The sequence below is a fragment of the Athene cunicularia genome, assembly GCF_003259725.1.
Source record: "Athene cunicularia isolate RWA chromosome 8 unlocalized genomic scaffold, athCun1 chr8_part1, whole genome shotgun sequence".
NCBI classification, from domain to species: Eukaryota; Metazoa; Chordata; class Aves; order Strigiformes; family Strigidae; genus Athene; species Athene cunicularia.
Window position 1 is genome coordinate 28,224,355 of NW_020799109.1, and position 11,836 is coordinate 28,236,190.

Sequence of the window (11,836 nt, forward strand, 5' to 3'; positions counted from 1 at the left end):
AGAGCCCCGACCCCAGCCGCCACCCCGTCCCGCTGGCAGGAAGGGCCGCAGCGTCCCCCCGGGCCCCCAGCGCAGCGCCGTGCCCGGCTGTGCCACCCTCCGGCACCCAGCGCAGGCTCGCGTGTGCTCGTCCCCTACGCCTCCGGCACCAGACTGGGAACGGGGACAAACCGGGAGCACACGGGGCAGCTGGGTCGCACTTGCTGGTGTTCGACCTGGCGTCAGCCCTTCCCCATCGGCCAAGCAGGGTATTTGGGAGCAGGCCCGGTGGCTGAATTCCTCCCGGCTCCCACCTGCTACGGGAACAGGAGCAGCAGGAACCACGATCTATCCCTGCAGCACACGAGGGGCCCTGGCAAACGGCACCGGTGCTCAGCCAGGGTCGGGAGTGCTGCCAGGGTCAGACAGGCATTCCCCGGACCCGTGCCAGGGCAGGTCTGAGAAGCCAGGTCCGGCAGGGCTGGTGGCAGGTGGGTGGCTCGGGAGCAGGCTGGGAAGTGATAACAAGGTCCAAGCCACAACATTGCAGTGGGTTAAATTAAAAACGCATACCTGAGGCTGAGCTAAAAGCACAGGCGAACAACAGAGATGAGATTTATCTGTGATTACTGGCAGCAGTGACAACACAAAAATATCCAAAACGGGGGCTTTGGAGTCCCGCAGCAATAAAAGTTATCCTCTGTATTAAACCAGACACAGACCTCATTCAGTGTGAAAAGCAAAACAAAAGGGAACTGCGAACATCCTGCTGGCTGACAGATATTACCAATCTGGAAGATTATCAAAACTTCTTGGCCAGAGCTCTCAATAATTCTAAAAAAATTACTCTCTACAACAGACTGAATTCTAACCCTGGAAACAAATGAACAGTTTGCTTTAGCTCTGGCTAAAAAGTTTTAAATTGGTGCAGTGCAGAGATGGCTTCTCTAGCAGTGGCTTTGCTGCTGTGGTTAGACCACCTCCCTCCCCAGCATCAAGGCCTCTGGGAAAAGCCTTGCGATCATTTCTATCTAGATGGGGCCTGGGGGTTACTGACATAATTATGCCAGTTAGCAGCCTGATTATTTTCTTCTCCACTCCTGAGCTAGCAGGCTATGCCAAGAGGCACCAGAGTAGCTGCCTGGCCTTCCTCCAGTTCATGGGTTTCTACGGAGGCTGGAAGTCGGGAAGAACAGTAAGGCATTCTGGTCAAATCCGCCTCGTCTGAGTGTCAGAGCACTTTGTGCTGCCCCAGTGAAGTAATTAAGATGGGTAGAAGAGCAGCCAGGCAATAGGATTGCATCTCAACAAGAGAGGAAGATTAAATAAAGCACAATGCCTCAGGAGTAAAGCTATGCACACCTTCAAATTAATAACCTAGGGAACTGTCCATTACATCTTTAAATTACATCTTTGTTTGCTTCCACAATTAAAAAAAAAAAAATATAAGAAAACCTCTATACTTAGGAAAAGTTTGAGGAATTCCCCCAAGTCTGGGAAGTTTCCAAACCAAACTTCTTTGTCTGTTGAAGCTGGGTTAAAGCTGCTAAGTGACTATACTCACCTTGCAACTCCATCACTTACAAAAATCCATTCCTCCCCCCCCCTGAAAAAAGCCACAAGCAGCCAAGTATAGATTTCCCATATCCTGGAAAAGGCACAAGCATTTTCATTATGAATGCCAGTGTTATCACGAGGGTGCTCATTTTTGCAACCACTCCAAGAGAGCAGTGAGGAAATGAAGGGCACCCAAGCGTATATTCAGATCTCTGCTTTTTCTGACTTCTCCAAGCAGCTTGTTCCAAACCTCTGTGGAGCCCAGCCTGGCTTTTTGAATTTGTGAGATTCAGTGTGTCTAAATTAAAAGAAATGGGTAGTACTAGAGAGACCATTGCAAAGCTTCCTGTAATGAATAACCCTAAAAAAAAAAAAAAAAGACCCAAGCAAGCATCAGAGGGCCAGAAACTTATCCTGGAAGAAACTGTTATCCTGGGGACCTCCAGGTGTGACCCCCAACAGCACAGAGCTGCGTTGCTCACTGGATAGCCAGCTAAACATGCTCTATTTTTACCCTGCATTCAGTTGTGCCCCACGATATTTATCATTTCTTTTTGACATGTGACAGGCTCAGCAAGGAGAGAAGACCTCTGTTAACCACCTCTCCCCAGCACGGCGGGAAGGGTGCCCTGCTCCCCAGGATGGCATTCCATCAGCACAGTCAGTTCGCTTCCAGATGTCACCAGCTCCAGCACAGCCCTGCCAAAGCCTGCAGTGCATTTCAGATCAAGCCTACAGACAGCAAGTTTATCCTGACTTGACTTTCAGAAAAAATATACAGCAAAAATAGTCTGGCTTCAGGGTGCAGCTGTAGCATTTGAGCCCACAAAATTGCCCACAGACAGTTCTTCCTAACCAGGCAGCATAATGTTAAAACTGAGGACATTTGGATCAGGTCCCCAGGCTACTTTATAAACACACACCAGTGCAATTCCCTTAATGAAAAATGGGTTACATATACACTACCAGAGAGAAGATTTGCAGATGCCTGCAGTGAAGAGCCAGGCAGGCTCCCCTGCCAGGAGAGCAGGCACGACCCCAGGGGAAGCAGAGCACAGACAAGGCTGCGTTTACCCCCAGGAAGCATTTAAAAGAGGCAGGGTCCTTCACACATGATCATCTTCTCTCCGGGGACCCTCCTCACCTTCTTGAGGTATTTGTACCTCTTTGTATTCAGATACAAACCCAGAGTCTTGGAGAGCTTTTCAGGCAGCTGATGGGCACAAAGCACGAGTAGGTGTGAGCAAGGAGCTCCGTGCACAGGGGAGCTCCCAGGTTCTCAGCAGCACCTGGCTCTGCAGTGCTGGCAGGAAGGTGCCAGTCAGCATTATGCCTGCGTATCTGCCAGGAGGAGAGCTCAGACCTTGAAGCTGCAAAAGACAGAATTAAAGCTGGTGAAAGAAAGCCAGCGTGGCTGCAGCATTTTCCCCTGTAAAGAGGAGGTGCTTTCTCCCCTGCAGCATGTGGCACTGCTGACTCATGGATCACAGGACAGTGACACCCCAATCCCTGTCCTGTCTGGTGTGATGGGCTCTCTCCCACTATGACCTCCAGTTGCATCCTTTAGTCACGTGCAAAAAGTCACTGTGCTGCACTGCAGCCTACAGATATGTTTCCCTGCAGCCCTTACACCCCAGGAAAGAGCCATAGTCCTGCACTGCAGCCTGGCAGCATGCTTGCTTCCTTGGTCACAAAGCCAGGCAAGCCAAGTGCTCCCCCGAGGGAAGATTGTATGGACAGAACACTTCCCAACCACTTCCACTCTCTGAGATGCAGCTGTTGCTGCGCTTACTGTGCTGTGACCCTGCCCTGCCCAGGCAGCAGCAGCATCCCCATCCAGCAGGGCCAGGCTTACCCTGGCAGAGCTCTTCATAGCTGGAGGGAAGCAGCCTCAGCACTTAGTCCCTGCAGCTTTTATTACTGCAAAATATCTCCCAGCTGCTTGACATACTTTCAGCTGACAGTATGTCCCCCATTCACCTCCACCCTCTTCCCTAGAGTCCAGCCACTTCCAGTCCTTCTGCAGAGCAGGGATCTGGGCTGTGACACCTGAGGAAGTTACACCACAGAGTGTGTATGTGTGGGACCCCACTGCTGCCTGCCTTGCAGTGTCACCGTCCTGCTAGCTGCCTGGCCACAGAGTCTCCACGGCTCGGCATGACCAGCTGCATCCCTCCACACAAAATCAGGAAACCCAGGGCTGACCCATCAGTTCCTAGCACCTTGCTCACTCAGCAGCGGAACATGGATGTGATGCTGAGAGGGATTCAGGCTCAACCAGACCAAAGCATCCTCAGCTGGCTATAGCCTCACACCTGAGCCATGCAGTGAGTTATGTGGCCATCTCTTTTTATGCTGGGAAATCCAGAAAAGAAGAAAGTCAACATCTCAAAGCCAGCAGAGGTTGCTAAGTGACAGCAGTGCTTGTTTCTATCCTGCCACTTACAGCATGCCTACGCTGCAAAGGAAGGAAGTGAGGAATAAGGGATGTAAACACGAGTATATTGCCAAAACACTCAACAGAAACACAGTTGCCAAACATATACATTAACTGCATGTTTTGGCTGCCAGGAGAGAAATATTTACTACACATCAATTATTCCAGCCTTGGAGCATTTTACCTGCAGAGGAGGATTTTTGGTATTTGCAGCACTCATGAATTTGCCAATTTTCCAGCTGAAAAATATTTCCAGACCAAACTTGTAGGGCTGTCAGTAGCTGCAAGGACAGCTGCAATGAACTGAGATTTCATCCTTATATTGTCTCTAATAGATGGCTTTTATTTTTCTACCAGGATGTGGCATTACACAGCAATTAGGAAGCACAACAAAAAGGCAGGACTGGACAAGGGAGGGATGAACACAGCCTTTGTATGAGCTCCTGGGGAAGAAAGGAGATGGTTTTGGTGAGATAAAGGGCACACACACACAAACCTATGTCATTGGAATTATGTTGAGAATTGAAAACTAAGTTAAAAATAGACTAAATGCAGCAGTGCTGATCCAATTGAGAAACTTGCTATCGCTAAGCTGGATGGATAATGGGTATCTTTCAAAACAGTGCTCATTACAGAGGAACTTTAGAAACTAATTGCATGGTGGCAGACGGACTTCCACCTAGCTTGATCTCCAGCCTTATCTCTCCTGTTAACCAGCAACCACGTGCTGCCCCAAACACACTACAACACAGAGGAGCGACTGGGTGGTGAGCAACATGTGGAGAGCACATGCTCATGCTGCCATCCTTTATGAGGCAGGAAGCAGGCCAGCCCTGCTCTCCAGTGCCTGGGAACCATCAAAAGCACTTATTTTAAAAAAGTATCTGCTCCCTCAGCATAGAAGCAGGCCAGCCCAGGAAGAAAGTAGAGCACTGATTTGTCCCACTCTGTGTGAAGGTGAGTATGGCAGGGAGCATCCTAAAAGGGATCTGAGCAGAGCAGTTTCCAAAGCAGAACCTGCTGACAAATTAAAATACAGTCAGTTGCTGATCAGAGGGACATGTTTTCTGTGAGCATGGCTGCCCTGTTTCTCGCATCAGTGCAGTGGCTGCAGTTCCCATTTATTCAGGGGCTAAGAGCTCATGGGGTGCCCTTTCCATGGCCACTGTGGAGCTAAGGAACTGCAAGCCTTGGCTCAGCTTTCCAAACAAAGGAGGATTTCCCACATGTGGAGAGCTGGGTCCTGCTGGGGAAGAAGCTGATGAGCAGCAGCCCACCAACACCCTGGTGGGACAGGGTGCATGAGCTGCAAAGCTGGCAAGGGCTCCTGCAGCTGCTGTTGCCTCCACACCAACAGCTAGGTCAGATCCCTCCTAGAGCTGCTTTGGGTGTGTTGTTACCACCCTGGGCTGTGAAAGGTGGCTGGGGTTTGCTTTGGAAAGCAGCTGCCAGAAAGATGTCCCTGCTCAGTCTGTCAGCAGCAGAAGAGAGCACAGGGTGAGGGATCAGTGGCAAAGCATCATGGTGCCTGAGCAAGTCACCTTGATGTCTGCAAGCTGATCACTTTGGTACCATGTCTCACTCATTTTGGTACCAGCTGTTGCAGGGAAGACAAGCCCCCCCAACACTGACTTCTGATGAATGTGGGAACACCAGCAGGTCAGCTGCTCTGTAATCAGCCAGGACACACTCAGCTTTTCAGCTAAATTGTACAGGGAGGGACCAGGCTTTGAAACCCTCTGGAGAGACAAAATGAGGCACCTCGGCAGGAATGGGGGTGCCATGGGAACACCCATGGGAACTTTCCCACTGCCTTTTCATCCTGCAGGAAGACTGACCTGCACCAGCTGAGTCAGTGCGTTGGTATGCCCAGGGGCCTGACCACAGGGCTGGGTCCCTGCTGGCCCCAGGAGTTACAGGTCCCAGTTCACAGTGGTGATAGCTGGAAAGATGCAGAAGAGGGGCAGGCACATGGTGGGGTCGAGGTTTAGGGAAGGTGAGCAGGAAGGGGGTAGGGGGGTACAAGGGACAGCTGCCTGCCCCCAGGATGTGCCCTTGAGGTGACAGTATGGTTTCCAGGGGTGCTGGGCACTCCAGAAATACGCCCAGCAAAGCACTGTGGGCCTCAGAGCAGTCCTGAGCACTTTATTTTCACAGCTCTCAGCCTACCCACACACATCCACAACCAGGCTTGGGGCACAGCTGGGGCTCCTCACAGACCTGTGACCAGGGATGCTGGAGATGTGGGGAGATGCAGCATGGCAGGGGGTAGGCAGGAGTTGTGCTAGAGGGGAAGGGGATGGTCAGAGGGACGTTCTTCCCCACAAGAGGAAAGCAATGGTGGCAGACCCACAGTCCTGCCAGTCCCACAGCACCTTCCTCCACTCACCCCCTAACGCTGCCCCTGGGGCTTCAGAGCCCTCCATGGTCTGGGACTGCTTCCCAGGGAGCCATGCTGTGGGGAGTGCTTCCCTGTGGCAGTTCCATCCCTCAGGCAGACCCAGGCTAGCACTGGCCCCTCCAGTATGGCAGGCCCAGCCACAGGCACCCCTGCGCTGCAGGGCCACAACACCCAAATAAGGACCCGTTTCTTGTTCGAGTGGCATCAAAGCCCCTCTCAGAGAATCTTGACAGCCTGCAGCATGTCTGCCAGCACGTATGAGCTGTCCCAGGGGCGCCCAGGCTGCCGCAGGGCCCCCTCCAGCGCCTGGGCACGTGCCCCCAGCTCTGTGGGGTCCTGCTGGCCCCTGGAGCTGGGCTGACAGAACAGGATCTCGTTGACTTCCCCTTCAATGCGGCGTGCATAGAGCAGCGGGAAGAGCTCCCTGAGGGTGGCCAGGACAGACTCCTTCAGCCGGGCATCACGGCACACCAAGTTAAGCACGAAAACCCCTGCAGCAGGGCGAGAGGAACAGGAGTTCAAACGATCCCACATACACCACCCTACTCCCTGCGGGAACACAGCTGAATTGGTGCCACCCCGGTGCAAATGTCTTCCCCGCAACAGCACGAGCACCAGCATCCCTCTGGTGCCCTTGGCCCAGGTCCACATCCCTGTCGCCACACGGGTCATGGGTGGCCACACAATCTGTTCCCAGGTACCACCTACACCGTCTGCCTTCCCGCAACCTTTCTTGGTCCCCCAGGATGTCTCAGCCCCCCTGACCCAGCACTGCCATAGACCACCCACTCCTCCCTGCTCCCTGCTGTCACAACACCCACTGAAACACCCGGATCCAGGATCCATCAGGAGCGGCAGATGCCATGCAGCAATCCTGGCCATGGTGGCTATTCTCCAGGATGAAAAACCATAGCACAGCCCCATTACTGAAACTCTGCACAGGACCCACCAGCCTGGCTGCAGGGACAGAGCCAGATCTCTTCTCCTACCTTCTGACTTGAGGATGGTTTTAACTTTCTGTAGAAAGGGCTTTTCCACAAAGGCTGGGGGCGGGCAGCTCATCCCCACCGTGAGATCTTTGCTGTCCACATCGAACATGATGGCATCATACTGGGCTGGTGCTGCAGGAGGGAGAGCAGAGATTTGTTATGCCATGGGAAAGAGATGAGCCGGGTACAGTGGGGAGGCAACAAACAGGGTGGTGATGACGCCCTCTGCCACATTACAGACATTTCTCTCTTCTGAAGTTTCTCTTTCCAAATGAAACCCATAGCAGCAGCCCTCAGCGCTGAGGGAGGCAGCAGATCTAAGGTTCCCTGCACACGTTGGTGAGGACACACCTATGAACTGCTGAGACCTGGCAAGGCTGGAGCTTGTGACACATGGCAGGAAACAGGCAGGGATGGGAAGCAGAGGGTGAAAGCAGCCCAGTCCCCAGCATGTCACCCACTGGCCTCGACGGGTGACCTGGGGTGCTCCATGAGGTGGTACCTTCAGCCGCCAGCTTGGCCACATAGTCCAGGCCATCAGAGATGTGCACCCGCATCCGGTCACCCTGGAAGAAGCCAAACCACCGCGTAGACACCTCCAGCATGGAGGGGTCAATCTCCACCACGGCCACGTGGGCCTGCGAGAAGTAGTCATGGATGAAGAGGGGCAGGCTGCCCCCGCCGAGGCCTACCACCAGCACCGCCAGCGGGGTTCCTGCCAATGAGAGTGCTCCATGAGTCACTGGGTCAGGCCCACACCACCCATTCCACCCTCCTGCCCAAACCACTCCGGGAAGGGCACACAGGGTGCCACAGCCAGGAAAGCCCGTCCCCAAGGAGCTGGGTTATGTGGACACACACACGCCTGCCCCACTCTTGCCTTGGGCACAGCCTCCCACCACCAGCCTCATCACCTGGGAGGGAGTCAGGGTCCCCCAGCAGGGAGAGCCCCGCAACCATGGCCTTGTGGTGCTCACAGCACAGGTAGCTCTTGTCGATGGCTGTGGGCAGCTCAGCAGGGCTGGGTTTCTTCTTGTCCCTCCTTCGTTTCTTCTGGCCTGAACAACAAGAGGCATCGGCTGGTAAGGCAAGGCAGCAGACAAGGATGCTTTCTGGGGACCAGCCATCCCCAGCCCATACCACCCACGAGGCAGGCAGCAGGGCACAAAACCACTTCCAGAGCTGCCCCGTGACAAGGCAGGCAGGTCCTACTGGGACTTTTATCTTCCACCGGTATCAACCTCACTCTCTACCACCCCAAAAATTCACCCTTGGCCCCTGCCCCTTCCTGACTGCCCAATCTATCCCACATACCTGGATGCGGCATGGGGGCCAGAAGGCGAGCCTCCGACTGTACCACATTCCTGTTGTGGAGGAAGATGAGGCGTCGGAAGTAGCAGCTGCTGTCCCCCTTCACATCCTCCACGACATACTCCCCACTCAGGGGGCTGGTGTCATGGTGCTGCACTGTCCGCACCCCAATGTCCCCTCCTACGGACAGAAAGGGCACCTGCAGGGAGAAACAGGGACCAGTGTGAAGAAGGAAAGGCTACAGGAACAGACTGTGGCATTCCTCATGTCCTGACCATAGCTGAAGAGCTGGGACAAAGCAGACACAGTGTGGGAGCAGTGGGATGTGCCATAGACGGCCACAGGGGATCTGAGGACCAGCGCATGGGACACCAGCTTCCCTCCCATATACATGTGTTGGGGTACAGGGAGAAAATACCCCAAGACTTCTTGCAAGAACTCATGTTTGGGGAATTAGGGCAGGAAGGAGGAGACAGAAGGGACAGGAAAGGTTAAAGCTAAGATTAAAAAGGGGCTGGATGCTCACAGGATGCCTGGTTTTCTTGGGATGTTGCGTTTCAGAAGGCAAGGACATCACACTGAGTTGTGCCACGCAGGCACCTCAAATCCTGCCTCCAAGCAGAGGCAACCAGCTGGAGATAAACAAAGGAGCTACACCTGAGACTGGCCTCTTCCCTGCCAAGGCAGCCAGCTCACACATTGCAGCTTGGTGTCCCTCACAGAAGAGGGACTCGCTGCTAGCGGAGAGACAGTCCGGCCCTGGTTTTGGGGAAACCAAGCAAGGGGGCTGGGTGGTGGGGCTCACCTGCTGCCGGGCAGGGAGGCCCGGCGGGGCCAGCTCCATCACCTTCCCCGACAGCTCTGCCTGGATGCCCGCCATGCCCTCGTAGTGCTGCTCCCTGTGCAGGGACACGGTGACAAGGCGCCTGAAACCCGCGCTGGTGGCCAGCTGCCTCCGCCCTTCCTCCATCCCAAAGAGCCACTCTGTTTCTCTGCCCTGCGGGACTGCAGAAGGGACAGCTATCAGTCTGGGTCAGTCCCAGTCCCTGAGAAACCACCCCGGCCTCCAAGAGAGGAGCTACAGAGAATGGCAAGACATCACAAGGAGGTACTGCTGCATGCCTAGAGAGGCACTATGCAACCATCAAGAGGACCTTCCCCGTTTTGGGTAGGCTCACGCAGAAGGCTGGAAAAGCCAGACCTCATAAGAAGGGTTGGCCAAGAGCCTCACAACCCACCTCCAGGCTGTGCTAAGCCCCAGCTTTGCAGGCACGCAGGCAGGGAACAGTGTTGCTGGCAGAGCCCAGCACAACTGTGTGAGGTGCAAATGCAAAAGCGAAGTGCAGCCCCAAGCAGCCTGGGCCTGGCAAGTCAGGACACGTACACACCAGTGACGCCTTTCCAGTTGCATGTGCTGGGCTCTGGCTTTATGCAGCGATGTGCTATGGCAGCTGTCACCTGCATCAAGGCAGGAATCATCACTTTGGGGCCAGGGCAGGCAGTGTCTCTCTGCTGCCAGACAGACATCTACTCAGGCAGCAAGCTCTCTGCCAGATCTTTGCTTGCACCACCAGGCAAACATATGTCCCACCACAAAGCCATGACTAAAACAGGTGGGTTATTTCCCTCTCCAGTCCTGATTTCAGTGGGGCCAGAGCCACTGGACATTTTGCAGCTCCTGGCCAGAGCACTATCTCATTGCAGGCAGGAAAGACTGTACTCACTGATGAAGATGGCGAAGTGATTGTCCCGGGAAGTTTTCACTGAGGGGCTGTCGACCACATGCAGCGTGTAGCGAGGCTTCCCGCTCTCTTTGTCACACAGATCCAGGGAAACCTGCTCCCCACAGGGAATTTTGCTCAGCTGGTTGCAGAGCAGGGCATAATGCTGCCTGTCCTTCACCGCTGCCACCAGCCGCTCCGCACTCTCCACCCGCATCGGCTTGTCCTGCTCCTCAGGGCAGATCTCCAGGATCTGCGGTGCCGAGCCAGAAATCTTCCTAAACTTTGTCATGACATAGACAAAGACTGGTAGAACAAACTGCTGCTTGTCCCCACTGCTGGCCACCTGATGGACACGCACAAACCAGCCTTCCTGGGAGAAGTATTCCACTGTTTTCTTTAGCACATGGGCTTGAGCCAGGGAGACACAGAGGTAGCGCCCTCCTACCTGCAGGACCCGGCTGATCTCAGCAAACATTCTGTCCACCTTGACCAGCGTGGCCTCTTCTTCATCAGTGAGGATGGCATCCAGTGTGCCTTTGTCCAGGACCACCTGGAACTGGGCGTCAGGAAAGTCCATCTGAAGCATGTCCATCAGCACGTAGCTCATCTTTGGCCTTCTGCTCCCGCTCCGCTCTTGCATCTGACGGATCACAGCATCACTGATGTCGATGTTCACGATGTCCTCGCACATCCCCATGTCGTACATCTGCTCACTCAGCTCTGAGTTCCCACAGCCCACCACCAGAACCTGGGGAGCAGCACAAGAGCAGCGTGATGGTGAGAACGCCCTGAAAACACACCCTAAAGCATTTTACGAGCAAATATCAGGCACGGCCATGAACCTTTTGTGACAACCACAGCACCTGCAAATCCACTCTCCGGGGCACTAAGATAACATTTCCATATAGAAAAGTCACATGAGCACAGAAGCGATGCGTTTGCTGCACCTCTTTGGGGGATGATCTGACAGTTTTAACCTCCAGAGCTCCCCATACCAGGGCGACTTGAGGGTCTCTCATCCCACTACGGCACATCGGGGGCTTCACATCCTGCGTCCGCGCACAATGGCCGTTTAAGCCGGGAATGTGGCGGCGCAGAGGTCACCGCCCAAGGGGAGGCGCTGCCCGGGCCCACGGCGCTGGGTACCAGACGGACCTCACCTTGTCGCGGGGCCGGACATACTTGTACAGGACGGGGCAGAGCTCCGGGAAGGCCCCGTACCACTCGAAGGGCCGCTGCCCGCGCTGCTGGAAGAACCGATCCCAGTACCGTGCTGAGCCGAAGTCCTCGCTCCGGGGCAGCAGCTCCATGCCGGGGCCGGCTCAGCCCCGGTGTTAGCTCCCGGCGCTCGCTCCCGCCGCACGTGTCCGCGCGCCCGCCACGCCGCGCTGACGACATCCGAGTGCGCAGCGCGCCCATTGGACGCGGCGATTCCGCA

General features: G+C 54.8%; 1 protein-coding gene across 7 annotated transcripts in view; it reads right to left on the reverse strand.

The window, feature by feature from the left end:
- LOC113483084 (dynamin-3-like) overlaps positions 1-11,830 on the reverse strand; it is a 196,710-nt gene extending 184,880 nt beyond the window's left edge. For 5 of the 7 annotated variants that reach the window (XM_026854334.1, XM_026854335.1, XM_026854333.1 and 2 more), the window contains exons 1-6: positions 11,559-11,830; positions 10,399-11,146; positions 9,480-9,679; positions 8,678-8,873; positions 8,278-8,421; positions 7,960-8,078 (exon numbers count right to left, since the gene is read on the reverse strand). In XM_026854334.1, coding sequence (XP_026710135.1) covers positions 7,960-8,078; positions 8,278-8,421; positions 8,678-8,873; positions 9,480-9,679; positions 10,399-11,146; positions 11,559-11,708 — 1,557 coding nt within the window. In that variant the 5' untranslated portion in view covers positions 11,709-11,830. Of the gene's footprint in view, positions 1-1,605; positions 1,898-3,819; positions 6,866-7,363; positions 7,496-7,865; positions 8,079-8,277; positions 8,422-8,677; positions 8,874-9,479; positions 9,680-10,398; positions 11,147-11,558 lie in introns of those variants that run through there. The other 2 variants (XR_003398951.1, XM_026854337.1) reach the window with 2 other exon arrangements.
- Positions 11,831-11,836: the final 6 nt, after the last annotated feature.